This window comes from Coffea arabica, chromosome 9c (assembly GCF_036785885.1).
Source record: "Coffea arabica cultivar ET-39 chromosome 9c, Coffea Arabica ET-39 HiFi, whole genome shotgun sequence".
NCBI lineage: Eukaryota > Viridiplantae > Streptophyta > Magnoliopsida > Gentianales > Rubiaceae > Coffea > Coffea arabica.
Window position 1 is genome coordinate 2,014,261 of NC_092326.1, and position 20,722 is coordinate 2,034,982.

The 20,722-nt window shown below is 38.5% G+C and overlaps 1 protein-coding gene across 1 annotated transcript; it reads left to right on the top strand.

Moving 5' to 3' along the window:
* Positions 1 to 3,896: 3,896 nt before the first annotated feature.
* On the top strand, positions 3,897 to 4,967 carry LOC113708438 (protein SRG1-like). The gene is made up of 3 exons (XM_027230891.1): positions 3,897 to 4,153; positions 4,615 to 4,842; positions 4,934 to 4,967. Exons 1-3 carry the CDS (start codon positions 3,897 to 3,899, stop codon positions 4,965 to 4,967), a joined length of 519 nt encoding a protein of 172 aa, XP_027086692.1.
* Positions 4,968 to 20,722: the final 15,755 nt, after the last annotated feature.

The following is a 20,722-nucleotide window of genomic DNA, read 5'->3' on the forward strand; positions in this document are numbered from 1 at the left end:
TTAAGGAAAACAAATATAATGGGATGAGCTAATACTCAGTGAAACCAAGAAAAATAGGCAAAACACATAGTTCAAATAACAATAGTACTTATACGAGAATTAAATCTATAACATTCAAGTAGTTCACAACTAACAATAAAACATACTTGATAAGGATACGGAAGCTCTCAAGAGTTATATTCCACATGCTCTGCCAATGCTCAATCCAATACTTCCACGAGCTGACACTCCGTCAACCGGGTAGGTTATAGGTCCGTAGAACCCCACTTACTTTGCACTCCCGATCACTATTACATCTCCTGCTCCGGGCCTGCACTTCTTTTATATAAGGTGATACTACTCGAGTATGCTAAGCGAGATCTCTCAAATAGATCAAATTTATACAATTTTTTTCCATGGCTCACCAAACTTCATGACCAAGACCATGCCGGTTCGAATTGCAAGGTCGGCTGATAAGTTTGGGCGTCCCCTACTATTATCAATATAAGTTGATGAGATTCACTCCAATCGACATTGATTCAAACATAGTATGATTCACTATTGCAACACTTCACTTTTTTCACTTAGCAAATTCACTCCGTCAACCAGGTAGGTTATAGGTTCGTAGAACCCCACTCACTTCGCACTCTCGATCTCCGTTACACCCCCTGCTCAGGGCCCGCACTTCTTTTATATAAGGCGATACAATTCGAGTATGCCAAGTGAGATCTCTCAAATAAATCAAGCTTATACAATTTTTTCTCATGGCTCGCCAAACTTCACGACCAAGCTCATGCCGGTTTGAGTCGCAAGATCTGCCGATGAGTTTGGGCATCCCTCACAATTATCAATATAAGTCGATGAGATTCACTCCAATCGACATTGATTCACATATAGTATGATTTACTATTGCAACACTTCACATTATTCACTTAGCAAATTCACTTCATACAATTCAATATATAATTCACTTAAAAGAGAACGAGTGCGGTAAAGTACACACTCGACTCGGCACTTTCACAATACTCAATCAATAAGAACATTTAAGCACGTAGCAACACTCCATACACTTGACACTCACCAAGTCAAAAAGTGAGTAAGTGAGCAAATAAGCCTTCAGTGGTCGGCTCCGAGATTCTTTTCAAGATCTTTTTGAGCGCCTGAAGAAATAACAATTATCTATCACTCACAAATACTTACAAACTCCTTGCCAAACAAGAAAGAATGTACACTTGCGCAATACTAAGACAATGTCTTAAAAGAACTTTAATATCTTGAAAATCGAGATTGAAAAGAGAGGATTTAAATTCACAAGAGAAACTTGCATCCTCCATGAAGATGAGTTTAAAATGGATGATCGATATCGAAAGACAACGAAAAGTTCTTAAAAACTCATTTTTCAAAAAATCATGAATTTTCAGCTTTGTGCGATAAACTTAGTAAAATCAAATCTTGAGTTCGATACGTCCAAATATGGAAAAACTTTATTCCGTTGGAAACTAAATCCAAAGTACTAAAAGTTCCTAGAAGACACTTTGTCAAGATTCTAAACGAAAAGCACTCATTTTTCAACTCAAAGTTTCACTTCCAAGAGGACAGGTTTGAACCAGTCTTGATTTTTTAGCTATTTTTGGAAATTCGGCAAAATTCACAGAAAATGAATCAGTCTTTGAAATTTGTAATGCAGTAAGAGTGTTCTAAACAAGTTTTCAAACACAACAAACAAAACTAAATTCAGAGTTTTGAGCATCAAGATATAATAGCCTAAATTCGGTTAATTTTCACTACTTGAACAGTGAATTTTCAGATTTGAAGAGCAATGTTTTAGGCATCATTTGGATATCGAAATGGTATTGAATTTACACCAAATTTGGTACACTTAAACTTTCATATTTGGAATTCCTCCCTATCAAATTATAGGCAAAAACTCACACGGGAAGGCAGTTAACAAAATGACTAAAATTCATGAAATTTTCAAAGTAAATCTGCCAACCCACTCTTTCTTTCTTTCCAAAGGTTTTTGTCCAATGAAATCAATCCCAATTGACTTTATTTTTGGAACCAAGGTTCCAGAAACATTTGATAAGAAATTGACAAGCAATTGACACAGATTTTCGAGGCAAAACATCCCAAAACAGATTTGACCATTCGGCCAACAAGAAAGGGAAAAGCTTCCAGTTTCCAGCTTTGTTGCACTTTCGAAATCAAATCATATCTCACTCAATACAAATTCGAATTGGGAATGGTTTATGGAGTTGGAAACTGTGTTCAAAATTCTACATTTCATCAGAAAGAGTCATTTCCAAAATCAATTCACAAGTAAGAGAAAATTAAGCCACACGATGCAGTTTCTCCATTCCTCTCGGATAGAGAGTCACAATAGGAGAGCCAAATTTGTTAAATCACTACCGTTCAATCAGTTTGAACTAATAGGTGATTTTTATACCGTTAGAAAGCTATAAATGTCTAGTTTCAAATCCCACAAATGGCACTCAATTTCAACTTTTGTACAACAAGTTATGTTCGAACAAAGAGCTACTGTCCAGACCTACTAATCACAAATTCCAGATTTCTTTCATTTTCAAAAACTCTAGTTTTGGGCAACCAAATGAAATAATTTTTGCAAGGTACTTTGTACACCTAATATACAACATATATCCATCCATTTCATAGTCAAATAACGAACAAAAATTCGAAATGTAAACAAGATAACCACAGGACAGTTTCGGCCAGCTCACATCTCACACCTCTTCCAACTTTCTCTCCATATTCTAACCATAAATCTCTTATATAACACATAAACACAACAATCAAGCATTTTAATTCTCAAGTCAACTACCTATAATCCACCTCAAGACCGCTAGCCTAGAGATTAAAAAAAGAATTGAAATTTCTCAAGTCCTCTAACTTATTTCTTACTTAGGGTTGTAAACTCATGCAAATTAAGCTTCATTTTTTAAGAAATTAGAAAGATTGAAGAAGGTAAAGGGTTACCTCTTGAACCCTAGATGATACCAGAATTTTTTCACCACAAACCCTCCAAGAAATTCCACAAGATGATGCCTTTCTCCAATCTAGAACTAATCTCCAAGTAGTATGTGATTTGGGTGAAGATTTGTGAGGGAAGTGGAACAAGATTTGAAGCAAGATGAAGAAGCTTTCTTTCTTCCTTTTCCTTTGCTGTTTCGGCCGTCCAAAAAGAGGAGAGAGAGAGTGGTTTGAGTTGTGTGAATCTTGTCTTGGAAGATTGAAGAAATTGTGGCCAAAAGCTTTGCAAAAGTCAACTTTGAATAGGGTTCGAATAGTGTCCCGTACTACCACTTTTCTCTCTTGTTCATTTCACTTGTACACTAATCCTCAACTATAATTCCTTTAACACTGTATTTACTCACTCTTATGAGTCTGGTATAACTTTTTCAAATCTCTACTTAATCGTACCTACGCGCAATGCGCGAACTTTCTACTCGCACGTAATAAGGCGAAATTTTTGAACTCACTCACCTCTAAACCCTCAATTAATTTTTCTTAGTTTACTATTGATCATTCTTAATTTTTCAAGATAATTGTACTCTCGGATCGAATATTACCTCGAAAAATGTATATTCGCTATTTTTTGCTAAACAAGTCACAGAAAAATTAAATTTACTAACGGGACGTTTTAAAAATATAATTGAGACATTGTTCCATGTAAATGGATTTAAAATAGTTGAAATAAATTATTCAAAGAAACGGGTAAATAATTATTTAAATAAGCCAGAAAAATAAGATAAGAATAAAAAAAATTTCGGGTCCTCACATAAACAGTGTTGGATTAATGAAACATCTGGTGCGAAAAATATATATATATATATTCTAAACTAGGGATTCAGTGGATAGATACAAGAATTAGACTTTTGAAGTTGAAAAGAACCACAATCATGGATCCCAAGACAAGAAAGCTTGGGGGATCTCTAAAAGTTCCTTTTGTCCAAGAGTTGGCTAAGGAAAATCCCTCTTCTGTTCCAACTCGTTACATACGCCCTGACAAAGACCAATGTCCAACCATCTCTAACGGTGGTTCTTTCCACCAAATACAAGTTGTGGATATGCAATGCTTGTTTAATTCTACTGTGGAGATAACTGATTTGGAGCTTCAGAAGCTGCATTCTGCTTGCAAGGAGGGGGTTTTTTCCAGGTATATATACAAGGATTGAATGTATGACAAACATATATTTGTGTGACAAGCTATTGTATATTTGAAATAGTTTGATTATACAACTTTTTTACAAAACTAAATTATCGAGTGTTGTTATTTCGATGTTTGAACCGTCGATTTTGTGTAAGGTTTGAACCCTAACCAACATCCTAGAAAGGAACTTTAAATTCCCCTTGGTAGCCACTAGACCAAAACTTTATGGTTACCTTTTTCAAGGTTTGAGACCATCCTACTTTTTTTTGTATCGAAAAAAAAAAGAAACCATCTTCAAATGAAATCAAAGTCCTATGAAAAATGAATCCGTTGATGACTTAATCATCTTTTACCTGAATTTTACGAGTGCAAATCAGTTGAAAGTATACATATGCTTATGTGTTGTTCCATCCAGACACTATTACCTATGAGAATAACTGTCAGCAGCTGATTAATCATGGAGTTAGCTCTTCATTGCTGGAGAAATTGAAATCAGGAGTTCAAGATTTTTTCAATCTGCCGATGGCTGAAAAAAACAAATATGGTCAAGAACCAGGAGATGTAGAAGGATATGGGCAGGCCTTTGCCAAATCAGAGGAGCAAAAGCTTGACTGGGCTGACATGTTATACATGATCACTCAACCAGAAGATTTAAGAAAACTTCATTTGTTCCCTAAGCTGCCTCTTCCTCTAAGGTATATTTGACCAACCATGCACAACACACACAAAACGGGGAATTTAAATCAAGTGTTCTATCTTTAGTCTTGTAATTCTTTAACCATGCAGTTTTAGGATAAAAACTGTTTTTGACATGAACTAACATACATAGTATGCTAAAATTTTAGCCAAACTGTATTACTAGTTACTGAACTTTGTTGAATGAAAAAAAAATGGATGGCCGAAAAGAGACATTCATGAAAATTTAATGGCCACTGATGCACTTTGCCAGATGGTTTTGATTGAAGCAATTCAATGATACCATTTAATTTAATGTTTTCATGTCTATCTTAATTTGAATGCTAATGCAACAGATAGGTGAGATTTTTTAGTAGGTAAAGTTGATTTTTCTGTAAAATTATCTACTGAGAAAGATAGAATAAAAGAATATGTTAATGTGATAATTTTTAAAGTCAACATTTCAGATTTATGTTTAGGGAAGTATAAAGACCCAGAAATGGCTTAATACATGATGACGAAAGGTCAAGCAAAAAAATAAGTTGAAATGCCAATGAGAAATTAATTACCCTGCCACCCTCCATCCACTATCTTCCAAACCAAATAAAAAGAGAAAAATATATTTAGAACAACAATATGAATAATTCAAAACATTAACCTATTGTACATATGCTAGTAAGTCCACTAAGGGTCTGTTTGATAATATAACAAAGTGCTGAATCTGAATTTTTTCAGATATTCAGATGTTTTAAGTGTTTGATAAATGAAAATCTATTTGCTCAACTTGTTAAGCAGTGTTGAACCTGTGTGTATTTTTTTCAGCACAAGAATCCTAACTGAATGCTTAATTCTGATAAAAATCAATAGAATTACTTCAACTACCTTATCTTATCCACCAAATTTACCCTTATTTGTTAATTATATTCAAAATTCTTATCTAATTAAACAACATAATATTCTCTATCTAACGATTTTTAGTTTCTCTTTTCTCTTTTTTTAATGACTTTCACATCTTCTCCATACTCCTCATATAATATATTTCATCTTTTATATTAATTTGATTTGAAAATAAATATTATCATTTTCATACCTAACAATTTAAACTAATTAAATCATAGATTCTATTTCTTTTTTGAATGAAAGGATATAAGGGCAAAATTGTCAAATTAAACTTATTAAGTATTCAGCTCTAAATATTTATCAAACAGTATAAATAGGTTTAGTATTAAAATTCAGACATTGATATATTTTTTTCAGTGTTTAAAATTCAGCAAATTAATTGTTTCAGTATTCAGATTTCAGAATTCAGACTTCAGAATTTAGATTTAGATTCAGTTTTATCAAACGGAACCTAAGCCTTAAGAAGCTTTCTTTTCACTCTTTGTGAGATTGAGAAAAATAATGACCTACCAAGAATTTCCGTTTGTGTTTTGATCAAAGATGATTTTTTTTAATAAAATATCATATTTTCATTAAAATTTACACTAATGGTAGAAATTATATTATCAAATATATACAAATATAAAATAATAGATCTAAAGAAAGGATACTACAAATATGAAGAACAATAAAAATTACATTATAAAGCTCCAAATTTAAAAAATAAGATAAAATAATTGTAGTTCTATGAATATCTATGCATGCTTGTAATCATCACATCTGCTGATTAACGGTTTCAAGTCCATATATTATAGTGAGATCTACCGAATAGATCTAAGAAATTTCAGATCTAATAATCAAAATCTGAAAAACTCAAATATAATAAAAGAAAAATGAAAAAATTATCAAAAAATCTTACTAGGAATCCTTAGAAGAGAATAAAATTCCACTAAAAAATTTAGGAGAGAAGAAAGCTCTCACTAGACAACTCTAAGGAGAAAAGATGACAGGTGTCGAGTCTATACAATAATAATTACTTACTCAAGAAAAATACATATTTTGCATATAGCGGTGAGTAGAATTGAATCCACAGGGACTGGGGATAAGTATGAGAGATTTTTTGAGAATATAAAATAACTAACTATTTTTTTTAACACAAAATTAAGATTTTATTAAAGGCAAGAAAACAAAAATACACAGGCTTTAATGACAAACAACTCGAGTGCGAATAGCAGGAGTCTGCGACCTATCTAAACCTAAGGCCCCCCTTGCCAATCTTGGCAATTCAGACTGTGACATATACAAGATAATACCCTCAGACTGTGCCCCAACCTTGGCTAAGGCATCCGCCACCTGATTCGCCTCCCGATAACAATGCCTGACCGTCCACTCCAATCCCTGGATTGCCTCTAACGCATCTAGATCCTACCGAACTAACCACGGACACCTCAATTTTCTTACCAGTAGATTGACTAACACAAGAGAGTCCACCTCCACCTGAATACGCGAAAATCCCCGAAGACGGCATTGTTGCACCCCAAACACCAAAGCCTTGATCTCCGCTTGAAGGCATGTTAGTTCCCCAAACGGAACAGAGAAACCAAATAAAAAAGCACCAGACGAGTCCCTAAGCACACCACCCCCGCCACTAATGCCCGGGTTGCCAAGCGAGCATCCATTCGTATTTAACTTGAAGACCGCCTGGGCTGGAAATTCCCAACAGACCTCTCTATGGGAATACCGAGGCCTCCACCCAGAGACGTTGGAGTAGACTGCCGGCCAAAAACCAACCCCAGTAAACTCACCTGCAGACTTCCTGGAAAATAGCCCCACGACATCCGCCAGGATACGATCACAAATGGTCTAACGGCGCAGGAGCTGTCCCTCAAAAATTGCAAGATTCCGTGCCAACCAAATATGCCAGCAAATAATGCAAGGCAAAACCGTGTGTAATGACTCCATACGAGAGTGCCGAACCGGTTGGCACCACCAAGCCGCCAACCGCGACCGCACCCCTATTCCTCTATAACTCACTCCAGTGCCATTCCCAAAAAAGGACCACAGAAATTAAGCTAACTCACCTTCCGCAAAAACATGCTCCAACGATTCAGATTGCGAGGCCAAGCAGCAAAAACACTTGGATGGGCCATACACTTGCAATCTTCCTAGTGACGACGCCATCGGTAACCGATCCCACAGCAGTCTTACCATGAAGAATGATATCTTGATCGGGATTACAGTGTGCCAAACCCTATCAAACATGAAAGAAGAGGGGGTCTGGCCACCAAGCAGCCTGTATGTGGAAGCAATGGAAAAATCCCCTGACTCCGTCAAGGCCCACACTGCACGATCGTCCGCAGATCCCACTGGGGCAGCTTTGGAAACTATCTCTGAAACTATGTCCTCGGGAACCCAAAGCCGCAACAACTGTTGATTCCACCTTCCATTCAATATGTAATCCCTAACTAAGTGATCGGAAACACTTTGTAACCGTTGACACAGAGGACCAGACCCCATCCAATTGTCAAACCAGAAATTACACTGTCCCGACCGCATCTCCCACCAAAGATTTTGCTCCGCCACCTCACGAACTTGGAGCAAGCGCCTCCACATATATGAACTGCCTTGCACTGCCTCTACCATGCATGGATGACTCTGCCGACAATACTTGGTTTTCATAAATGTTGCCCATAAACACTCCCCTGTACGGAAACGCCACCACAATTTGAGCGAGAATGCGGTATGAACATCCAGTAACGCCCGAACACCAATCCCTCCCTGTGACGAATCGGCACACAGGTCTGCCCACTTGATCCAATGATGTCGAAGGCCACCTTCCCGCTCCCCCCAGAGAAAATTTGCCATAGCCCGTTCAACCAATGTTAGGACTCCCTTCGGAGGACATGAAGCTGCCAATAAGTGAGTCGGGACTGCTGATAGTACGTGTTTGATGAGAACGATCCGACCCCCATTGGATAGAAATCTGGAACTCTATGATGAAATTTTAGAAGTGACTGACTGTACTAGCTCCATGAAATATAGGCACTTCTGACGCCCCACAAAAAGCGGACATCCCAAGTAACGCACGGGAAACGTCTTAAGACCAAACCCAGTTACCCGTCGAACCCTTGCCACACACTGACTAGGCAATTTAGCATGCACCATGAACCCGCACTTTTGAACATTAATCTCCTGTCCCGAAATTGCTCCATAGTCCTCGATTGTCTGCATAACACACCTCAGTGAAGAGGACGAAGCACTAGAAAAAACCAAAACGTCATCTGCGTAACTGAGATAAGTGATCTTAGGACATTCCCGCGGAACTGAAAAGCACTTGAACTCCCGATGCTCTACTAACTTGTTTAAAGAACGGGACAACACCTCCGCGCCAATAATAAACAATCCGGGAGATAATGGGTCCCCTTGACGAAGTCCTCGCGTAGACTTAAAGAAACCCACACTGGCCCCATTGATTAGTATCGAAAACCATACATTCGACACTAATCTCCAAATCCTATCAATCCACTGCTCCCTAAATCCAAATCTTCTCAAAACCATAGTAAAAAAAATCTAGGAAACACGGTCATAAGCCTTTGACATATCTAATTTCAGAGCAACATCAGCATTTCTGGAAGTCCTCCCCATATTAGAGAGCAATTCTTGCGCAAGCAAGAAATTATCCGATATAAGCCGCCCCCGAACAAATCCACTCTGCTGTGGGGATATGATCTTTGGAAGGACTTGGGCCAAGCGATCCGCCAAAATTCGCGAAATTAACTTGTTAACAAAGTTACACAAGCTAATTGGCCGAAATTGTGAAAAATCCTTTGGGTGCCTAACCTTAGGAATGAGTACAATGGAGGTCGCGGAAACAGCACGAGGCAACTCAGCCCCGCAGAAAAAACTACACACTGCGCTAACCACATCCGCACCGATAACTGACCACGCTACCGTAAAAAATTTGCCCGTATATCCATCCGGACCCGGTGCACTCTCCCCATCCATCACAAACACCGCACTTCGAATCTCCTCCTCAGAGGGAAATTGCTCCAACAAATCATTCTCCTCATCAGTCAAAATTCTTGGAATATGCTGAAGAAAATCAGAGGAAGATACTGGACACTGATCCGTAAACAGGCCCTCAAAGTACCGTACCGCCTCTGCTCCAATCTCCTCCTCCGACTCCACCCATTCCCTTTGGCCATTTCTAATCTTGTGAATGATCGAACGTACCCTTCGATTCTTGACGACAGCGTGAAAGAACCTTGTATTTCGGTCTCCCTCCTGAAGCCACCTAACCCGAGCCTTCTGCTTCCAAAACAACTCCTCCACTCTCAAGGCCGCCAGCAACTGACCTTTGGCAAGATGTAAGTGCATCCTAGCAGCATCTGAATCATCACTTTCTACACGGACCTCCTTTGAGGACTCGAAAATTTTTATTATTTTAAAATCCCTAATTTTGGCTCAATTAATTATTTATTTGGATTTTTGTCACGAATAATATTTTCTAGCCTTATTAGACCAAAGTACATGGTTTTATAGATTCGTTATATTTTTAAAGCGCCTCATTTCAAAAAAATTATTTTTTTAAAAGCTTGTTTAGCGAAAAAGTGAAAACGTGTCTAAACACTTTAGCCAATTCGGAGTACAATAAGCTCAAAATTTGAGACCTATACAATGGTCCTAAAATAGACAATTTTAGGTTTAATCACACAAGTGATAGCTAGGGGTACAATCGTTATAAGAATTTTTCAAAGGTTTCAATTTTTATTGCGCCTAAATTAGAAATACGTGTTTGCACGTGCGCGCTTAATTGAGGGACTTTGGACCATTATTTTGGGACAATTAAGAATAAATAATATTTATATGAATGTAAGTGCCCTAGAGGTTTAGTGCACTAGTGCAACAAACGTAAGAGAAATTGAACACAAAACGCGCGCGTAGGGCACTAGTTGTAATTGATTTGACGTATTTAATATATTAGACGTCAAGCGTCTTATGTACGCAAAGGAACCAGCAATCTCATTTCATTTCTGCAAAGCTTCATGGCCGGATAGCAGCAGCAAAAGGGACAACCGAAACCTTCAACATTTCTTCTTCCAAAACTCATGCAAATCACCACCAAATCTTCTAAAAATTTAGCACCACTTAGCCTAAGTCTTGGACAACATATTTAGCTGGAAAAGGGAGGAGCTTTCACGGTTCTTCAAGCTTCAAAGGGGCCGAAACTTCTGTCCTAACCAGCCATCAAAGTAGGTAGTAATCAATCACCTTAAACTTGTCTTTTGGAGTTTGATTTATGCATTTGAGCTAGAATCGTCACTTTAGTAGCTTGTATTGTTGGGAAAATTGTTAAACGTGGGCTCTATGAACTCCCACTTTGGGTTGATGGCTGTGATGATGTTTGATGATGGTTTTGTTGCTGAATTAGAGCTTAAGGAAGTAGATTAAAGGTGCTTTGTTACCAGAAACGTTATTGAACTCTTGAAACAAAAAGTTCCCATTTTACCCCTGCTCTGTTCGGTCATTTTAATGCAGAAACTGAGGATTTAATGGCCTGATTATGTTGTTTACATGTTGTAGCAGTTCTGTACAAATTTTTGTTGAAAAATACTGAGTTTTGGTGGGTCAAACGAATTTATTTCCCAAGCTAGTAATCTGGGAAAACGGTTGCCGTCGTAACCAGACCAGTGTTTGTGTTTCGTCCATAACTCCGTACTCCGACGTCGAAATCAAGTGCCGTTAGCGGTATTTGAAACTATACGTTTCCATGTTTCCAACGGTGTATAATGCACATTCTGGTTTTAGGTGTGTGAGCCATACCATTCATCTGAAGTCGGCTGTCCTATTTCTCCGTTCTGCCGAAATGATTTGTTGATACTGCAACTTGAGGCTTGATTTTGAACCAGTTGCATGCTGAAACTTAAAACGATTTCTTCTGTGAAGTTGTAGCCCTATGAATGTATTTTCTAACACTATCAACCATTTCCAATTCCGAGTTAAATTGAGGGAGTTATGATCAATACACGGAAACTGCCTCGTTTTTGAAAACCTTAGCTTTGGACAGATTGCCTTAAGGATTTTCCAAACTTTGGTTGATTGATTAACCACCTTTCCGAGGGTATTTTTCCATGAGATTTGATAGAGAGTTACCCTTCATATAGGAGTAGTATACTGCAAAATTTGGTGTCAATCCAAGTCCGTTTCGACACTTAACAAAAGGTCCAAAGTCGGAACCAAATCTGGAAATTTTGTAACAGTCTTGAATTTTTCCCAACTTTGAGCTACCATATCTTGATGCTCGAAACTCCGATTATTGATCCGTTTGTTCTGGCCTAAACCTTACTTGTACCTCTAATTGAGCTATAAGTTTCAAGGGCTGGTTTACAACGAGTGAAATCTGCCGAATTTTCAAAGTTAGCGAAAAACCAACCCCGGCTCAATCCTGGGTGATTTGGAACAGCAACTTTAGGCTCATTTTTGAGCACTTTCCACTTCGATTCATGGAAAAGTGTCTTCTAGAAACTTGCAGTACTTTCTAATAGGTTTTCAACGGTATAAAGTTTTCCAATTCTCGACTTATGCCGAGTGAGTTACGATTTTTCAAAGATTCATAACAAAACTGAAATTTTCCAACTTTCAAGGAAATAGAGTTTTTCAAGAACTCTTTATTCTTTTGATATTATCTAAACGTTTTATCCCCGATTTCCTAGATAAAGACTTAAATATTGTTGAATGTTATCAAACCTCTCTCGAACCTCGATTTAAGAGTAATTGAGGTTCATTTTCACGGAATTCTCTAGAGTAATACTAGTGAACGAATTATTCCTCGTTATTTGGGATATGGATGATAATTCACTATTATTTACTCAGGCACGCACGAGGACCTCCAAGAGGCCCTACTGTGGAAGTTTGAACTCTTCCTCCAATTTACTTGCTTGCATAACTTGGTGAGTGTCAAGTGTATGCCTACTTGAACTCTAAAGACTTGATTCCTGTTTGACTTACCTGATTACATGCTTAGTCTATTGGATTTTGAAAAATAGAGTCGAGTGTGTATTTAATCGCACTCGTTCTCATTTGGAACAAATGACTCATGTTTGACATGCTTTGCATGGTTTATATGACTTGAAATACATGATTAAAACTGTCAAATGCTTGAATATATGACATGGTATGCTACGATTGCATACGTCGATGGAGTGAATCTCCTCGACATTTACATGATACATGGGGAACGCCCAAACTCATAGGCCGACCTTGGAACCCGAGCCGGCATGGGCTTGGTCGGGAATCTCGGTGAACCATGAGATTCACTTGATAAGTTTGATCTATTGAGAGATCTCGCTTGGCATACTCGTAAAGTATCGCCTTATAAATGTCGTGCGGGCCCGAAGTGGTGTATGGTGGACGGATGAGAAGTAAGTGGTGAACTACGGATATGAAAATATCAACCCGGGTGACGGAGAGCCATCACGGGGAGATATACAAATGACATCGGCAAATGTGAAACTTAGCTCCTGAGAGCTTCTATATCCTTGATGTCGCACCCCACTTTTTGATTGTGATGTGTGAGTAGTGTGTGTAGTGTGTGTGAACGTGTGTAGAAGTGAAAGCAAAGACCGTGGGATTGTAAAATGCGACGGTTTTGGTCAAATAAAGTTCAAAAGGGTTTTATGTATGAAAAATGGAGTCGCCACTTGGTATAGAGTTAGGGTGTACCAAGTCACCCAAAAATGATTTTTGTTTTTGAATGAAAAAGTAAACAAACCCTTTTTGAAAACTTTTAGGTCTACGTAACCAAAGAAAGGGATCGGGGGTCACGTTTGGTAAGGGAGAAGGCAAAGGCAGAGCCTAAGGCACTCCCTTACCCTAGCCAAAGCTAGTTGCGTGACTTAGCCCCACGTTTCCTAATTTTCTACCCAAGGTATGTATCGCATGTTGGATATGACTAGATGAATGCGAAATGGAAAGGAAAATGCAAACCTAAATCTAAATGTCTCTTATGAGATTTTTGGTCCCAATCACATGGGTTTGTGATGGCCAATAGGAAGAATCTCATAGAGGTCATAGGAAAATGCAAATGAAGACTCAAATATGTGCAAGTGTGAAAATGTATGAAGGATGCGAAATGTAAAAAAAAAGGTAAGTGCAAGTGTGAAAATGTGATGAAATAAAGGTGTTCGTGTGTAAATGGATGAAAAATAGAATAGTAGATACATATAAGTGGAATTTTGAGTGCCATTTGTGAGGTGAGAAAAATAAATAAGTGATAGGAAAAAAGTGTTGAGAAAGTATGGATTGAGAAAAGTATAAGTAGTGAGAAAATGTGAATTTAAAAAGATGAGGAAGTGAATGAAAGTGAATGAACCTAGAGGGATGCATCAAGTCGGGTACGGGAAGGACTCCTAACTTTACGACTTTGATTTTCCCTTGGATTAGAAGGAAGAACTAGCGTGCTAAAGCTATTGAGTAGCCACACTCGCTCGTTTCCCTTATCGAAAGGGGACTCTCAAGCAAATGTACCCTATAACTAGCATGAGATGCAAAAACCTAAAAATGATGGGAAAAGGGGTTCAAGAATCATGCCAAATGATAAAACTAAGAAAAATGTATGAAATGTAGTGAACATGCAAGTATGCACTAGTGAAAGGGGGATGGCCTATTGGGTCTAGCATTGGATTAGCCCTTTCTATAAATGAGCCACAACTAGCATTGGACTAGTGTGGTGACGTACATTCATCCATCACATTCATTCATGACTATGGAAAGCGAGTAGACATGTCAATCACCTATAAACACATAGCACATAACACTTAGCATGCTTGATTAGATGCAAGAACCTAATAAAGCAAGTAACACATAACACATAGGCATGCAAGTCACACAGGGCAAATAAAGCAAAGAAAGCCCTATCTATTACATTAGGGGAGCCCTACTACAATCTAAAAAGGAGAAATAAATAATAATTAAAATAAATACCTAACTATTACAAATTTGGCAATCAAGTGCCTTTCAAATGATAGATATACAAAGCTAAGGACAATAAAGCAAATAAATAAATAAATGAAATAAATAAATAAACATCCAAGGGGCATGCAATTAAACACGTAAAGTCACATAGAACACGTAGGGTCAAATAGAGTAAGAAATAAGGGATTAGGGTGTACCTCCCTTGAATTGGGGCCCTAGCGAAATGAAATTACTTATTTGCCCTCCAAAATACAAAGAAAAGGTCAAGGCATCGCTTTAATTAACAATTAATCATAAAAGATAAAATGAATTGTGAAATTGAATCAATTAAATCATATAAACAAACCACATTTAAGAAGTCAAAAGAAGAAAGGACTTGATTGCAAAAATTAACAAAAAGCTTTGGGGATCAAAATTAAAGAAAAATAAAGTTTAGGGGCCTATTTGCAATTAAGTTAGGGACCCAATTGAAAGAAGTTAAAAATGTCCAGGGCCACAGTATAGTTATGGAAAAATGCAGGGGCTGATTTGCAATTTTATTTCTGGTTTACTAAGAGACCAGGCCACTGGGCCAACTTTTGTCTATTTTTTGGGCCAAACATCCCTTCAGCCTGCCGCAAAGCCCAGAGGCTACATATGGGTTGGCATCTACTTGTCAATAAAACAAATCCAAACCAAAAGAGTGGGCTTTATCTCCCTAAGCCCAAGTCAAAAAATTCAACAAAATAAACTAAACAACTTCCTTAAGCCCAAATAAAATAACCTCTTAATCCAAAACACTTGTTTCACTAAACCCAACATGATAAAATCAACAAAAATTATTGAGCCACAATTATGTCCTAAAAACAAGAATTAATCTATCCACAAAGTCACATGAAATATGCAAACAGAGGATTAATCTTAAAAGGACAAAATTAGTTCGACTTTTCCAGATTTTGGGCCACAATGAAATTAAATAGAAATTGAAGGGTTAAATCGCAATTTTCAGAAATTAATGCTTCATGCCTCGCAGAGGCTTTCTTCTTGATGCAAATAAGAGGAAAAGTTTCTACAACTTTTGATGCTTCTCAAATCCACAACACTCAAACATAGCATCTCAACATGCAAATGACGAAAATGGGAGAAATCCACTTGGGAAAACATGATTTTCTTTCCCTCTGCTCGACTAGCGAATGCTCAGGTTCTGGTCAGCTTTGCACTGGCCAGAACTCATCTCGATTGCGCACCAAAATTACATACGACACTCCTTTTTGGTTCAAATTTCTGGTTCAGGCATTTCATTAAACAGGTAAAGGGCGTTAATGACTTCGTCAAATTTTGGATCAATTGAAACTATAATCAGCCCCAAATTTTTATCAGAAACAAGAAAATCAATCCAATCAACCCATAACCATTATGAACAACCACCGAAAAATTGCAAGAGATAGATTCACTATAGACAAATTTTGGGGTTGGGATTTCGTTTGGGCATTTTGTCAAACACTACGTTATCATGGAGGATTTTAGCAATTTTCTGCGTAAGGGATGGAAATCAGATCCCTAAATTATCAACAACACAAAAGGGATTCTAATCCAGTCAACATACAAAGCATGTGTATTTCAAAGAAACATGAACAATCAACATAAAATTGAAACAAAATGCTCACAACAAACCATTTCAATACCTTGACCAAAACTGAAATTTAAAGAGGGAAGAAATAAAAACTTACAGTGCTCTTGCTTGGTGAAATTTGTGGATGACGGCAGATTCCAGCGGTGTGCTTCAATCGTAGCATCCAATCCAAATCCATCTCCTTCCTCGACATATCTCTCAAGTTCTGGGATTCAGAACCTTCACCATAACCCATATCCCATTTACACAAGAAATTGCACAGAAAGGCAGCCTTAACAAATCAATCTTCAACCCAAAATTAATTCTCTGTTTGAAGACTTCACTAAACAGCAAGTCGGTAGCCGAGATTCAATAGAAGAAAAAGGAAAAATAAAAAGATGAAGAAAATAAAGAGGCTTCCGTATCATATGCGCTTTGGGTAGCGGTGAAATGGTGGCGTAGGTGGAATACTGGTGGTTCGGGCAACTCTTCGGACGAACCCTCCTTGCTCGATTTTTATCGCAGCTTTGCGCCTCTGCTTTGGTTCTTCCGTTTCTTTCCCACAGCTCATCTGTAACTGCGTTGAGTTTTCTTATCAGGTTCTTCGTCGTCGATGTCGTCTTGGGCTCCATCAGGTTTGGTTAGGGCAGGAGCTGTGGTTTTGAGGACATCGTCCTCAGCTTCAGATTCGGCTTCTGTTTAACCGCTGCAGTGATTGACTCGGAGCGAAAAACAGCAGCTTTGGTGGTTGCGCCAGTTGGTGGCTTCTTCTTAGCAGTCGCTGCAGCTGTTGCGGCAGAGGAGGAGGTCGATGACGATGACGAGGAGGCGAGATTCAAGTTCAGACGGCTGTTTCCCTTGAAATCTCCCTTTGCTGTTTGGGTTTTGCTTTGTTTTCTTACCCCACGAAACTCCCTCAGATCTCCTCCAACCTAGTCGCCGGTCCTCTGCTTTTCCTCAGCCGAAGTCATTCCCTCAGTCGTCCTTTTTCTTTTTTTTTTCCTGTGCTCTCTACCCAAACCTCTCTTCGTTTCTTTCCTTTTTGCTGTCCCTCGGCTTTTCCTCTTTCCCAGCCGGCTTCCTTTTCCCTTGTTTTTTACCGCAGTTGCGGCCCTCTCTGTTTGTCCTTGGCTCCCCTTGTTCCGCCGCTCCTGATTTTCTCTTTTCCGCTTTCGTTTGTTCCCTCGCCCGAGACCTCCCAACAATTTCCCAATTTTTTTTTTGCTCTCTCTGTCCTTTTTTTTCCTGCCCCTCCATAGCTCGTTTCTTCTTTTTTTCTTTTTGTTTCCCAAAAATTCCCTGAGCCCCCCAAGTGTCCTTGACACCTACCCCCTATACACTTGTCCTATAATTCCTTAGGCACTTGTCTAATGATCATTTTGTACACTTGTCCAACATGCACACTTCCACCTATCCACACATTTTCCCTTTCTTTTTCATTTTCATTTTTCTTCAAAATCAATTAAAAATAAATTAACAATTTTCAAACCAAATTTTAAGAGAATTAAAGCCACTTTTAACATCTTACAAAATGAAAATGAAGAATCTAACTCAATTAATAAATAAATAAATAATGATAAAAATGAAATTAAAAATAATAAAAATTTGGTGTCTACAGTTTGCCCCTCTTTGTCTGAGTTTTGGAAAAACTTAAGACAAACAAATAGACACCAAATACTTACCTGCGTTATTCGACTGCGAATTACTCAAACGATGGGGACTGACCCCTGACAGGAAATTTTAAAATCGGGACTGACCCGAACAAGAATTTAAACGGGACTGACCCGAACAGGAATTTAAACGGGACTGACCCGAACAGAATTTAAACGGGACTGACCCGAATAGAAATTTAAACGGGACTGACTCGAACAAGAATTTAAACGGGACTGATCCGAACAGAAATTTAAACGGGACTGACCCAAACAAGAATTTAAACGGGACTGACCCAAACAAAATTTAAATCATGGGATGCTCACTAGTAGGACTAACCCACGGCTAGTGGCGGTGCAGAAGGAAATGCTCACTAGTGGGACTGACCCACGGCTAGTGGCGGTGTAAAAGGAAATGCTCACTAGTGGGACTGACCCACGAGCAGTCCCACGGCTAGTGGCAGAACGAAAAGGAAATGCTCACTAGTGGGACTGACCCACGGCTAGTGGCTGTGAAAATGAAACGCACACTGGCGGGACTAACCTCACGCTCCAGTGGCTATGAAAATGAAATGCTTACTGGCGGGACAAACCCAGCTCCAGTGAAAATAAAATGCTTATTGGCGGGACAAACCCAACTCCAATAGCAATGTAAATGAGATGCTCACTGGCGGGACAAACCCAGCGCCAATAGCAATGAAAATGAAATGCTTACTGGCGGGACAAACCCAGCTCCAATAGCAATGAAAATAAAAGGCACACTGGCGGGACTAACCTCACGCTCCAGTGGCTGTGAAAATGAAATGCTTACTGGCGGGACAAACCCAGCTCCAATAGCAATGAAATGAAATGCTTACTGGCGGGACAAACCCACCTCCAATAGCAATGAAAATGAAATGCTTACTGGCGGGACAAACTTCACGCTCCAGTGGCTGTGAAAATGAAATGCTTACTGGCGGGACAAATCCAGCTCCAATAGCAATGAAAATGAAATGCTTACTGGCGGGACAAACCCAGCTCCAATAGCAATGAAAATGAAAGGCACACTGGCGGGACTAACCTCACGCTCCAGTGGCTGTGAAAATGAAATGCTTACTGGCGGGACTAACCTCACGCTCCAGTGGCAATGAAAATAAAATGCTTACTGGCGGGACAAACCCAGCTCCAATAGCAATGAAAATAAAATGCTTTGACAATCGAACAGTGGGATCAAACCCGAGCCTGCCGTGATGAACTTGATTTGATTTTTGACTTTGATTTTTTTTGATTTTTTTTTAATTTTTGGATTTTTTTTTCTGACTGAGAGAGACTTGTCGAAATAATTTGCCCCAGTGTGATGAATTGGTCAGTGGGATTAAACCCAAACCTACCCAATGGGAAGTTGGCGGCACGAAATCCAGGCCCAACGTAATCTTGTGAAGTTGGCGGCACGAAATCCAAGCCCAACGTAATTTTTGTGATGTTGGCGGCACCAAATCCAGGCCCAACGGGATGTTTGGGAAGTTGGCGGCACGAAATCCAGGCCCAACGTGATCTTGTGAAGTTAGCGGCATTAAATCCAGGCCCAACGACATTTTTGTGATGTTGGTGGCACGAAATCCAAGCCCAACTTGATGTTTGAAATGTTGGCGGTACAAAATCCAAGGCCCATCTTGATATTTGAAATGTTGGCGGCACGAAATTCAGACCCAACGAGATTTTTGAGATGTTGTGAACAAGAAATTGAATTTGATTTGCCAAGAAACAAGAATTTAAACTTTGATTTTTTGATGATTTTTTTTCCCGGATTTTTCCAAGAGAATTTTTTCAAAATAATTTGCCCCAGTGTCGGGTCCATTTTTCCTCTTTCTTTTTGTTTCTCTTTGCAGTATCGGCCTTCCGCCTCACTGGATGCTTTTCGTCATTTTGAACCATGAATACCTGCACAGGGGGGTTTAACAAAGCATGACATGCACTTAAATTCCATGAAAAGAGCAGCGGGATTGATTCGAAAAATGTTATTATTTGGTTTTTTTTTTGGACAAAAATCTCAAATGTATTACAAAAAATTTGCCCCAGTATGGGCTTATTTCATGAAATCTCACAAATAAAATTTTTGCCCCAGTGTGGGCTCCTTTGATTGCAAAAATTTGTTCAGATGATTTCCCATTTATTTGAACAAAGAACAACCGCACTTTCTAAAATTTAGAAAAGAATGCACATATACAACAATGTGAAGAAACTTTAAACGTCAAGTTTGAACTCATGCAGAAATTTCATGATGAATTCCTCGAAATAACACCAAATTCAAGAAGATTTCTTCCTCACTTTTAGCATTGGTGCTTAGGGTAACGGGTCACCACTTCTGGTTGGCTCATCTTTTCAGGACCAATCAAGTGACTTTATTTCTGATTTTGAGGTGGCTAAGGAAAATGAGAGGTCAAGATTTGTCTTATTCTTGTGCCCAAAATTGTATGTAATCCCTTCAATACCACATCTTAGTGAAAGCAAATAGTTTGTCACCCCTATTCCTTAAGAAAACCTAGTCAACACATAGGTTTTGTATGCTTGCGACAGAGGGGTAGAAACGATAGCTAAACATGCGAAAACTGGTTATACTCTTCTGATCACAAATGATTGATGGATTTTCTTATGAGCATAATCCTCATTTTGGATTGTCATGAAGGAATAAGTCAACGATGGACTTTGTTAGCTTGTAATGTGGCTTGAAATGATAGTTGAAGGATAAGTCTTCCAAGAACATTGCACCGAAGATCGCATTTTTCCAAAATTGTCCCTATTTTGAACTCAAAGATCTCAGACTTTGTT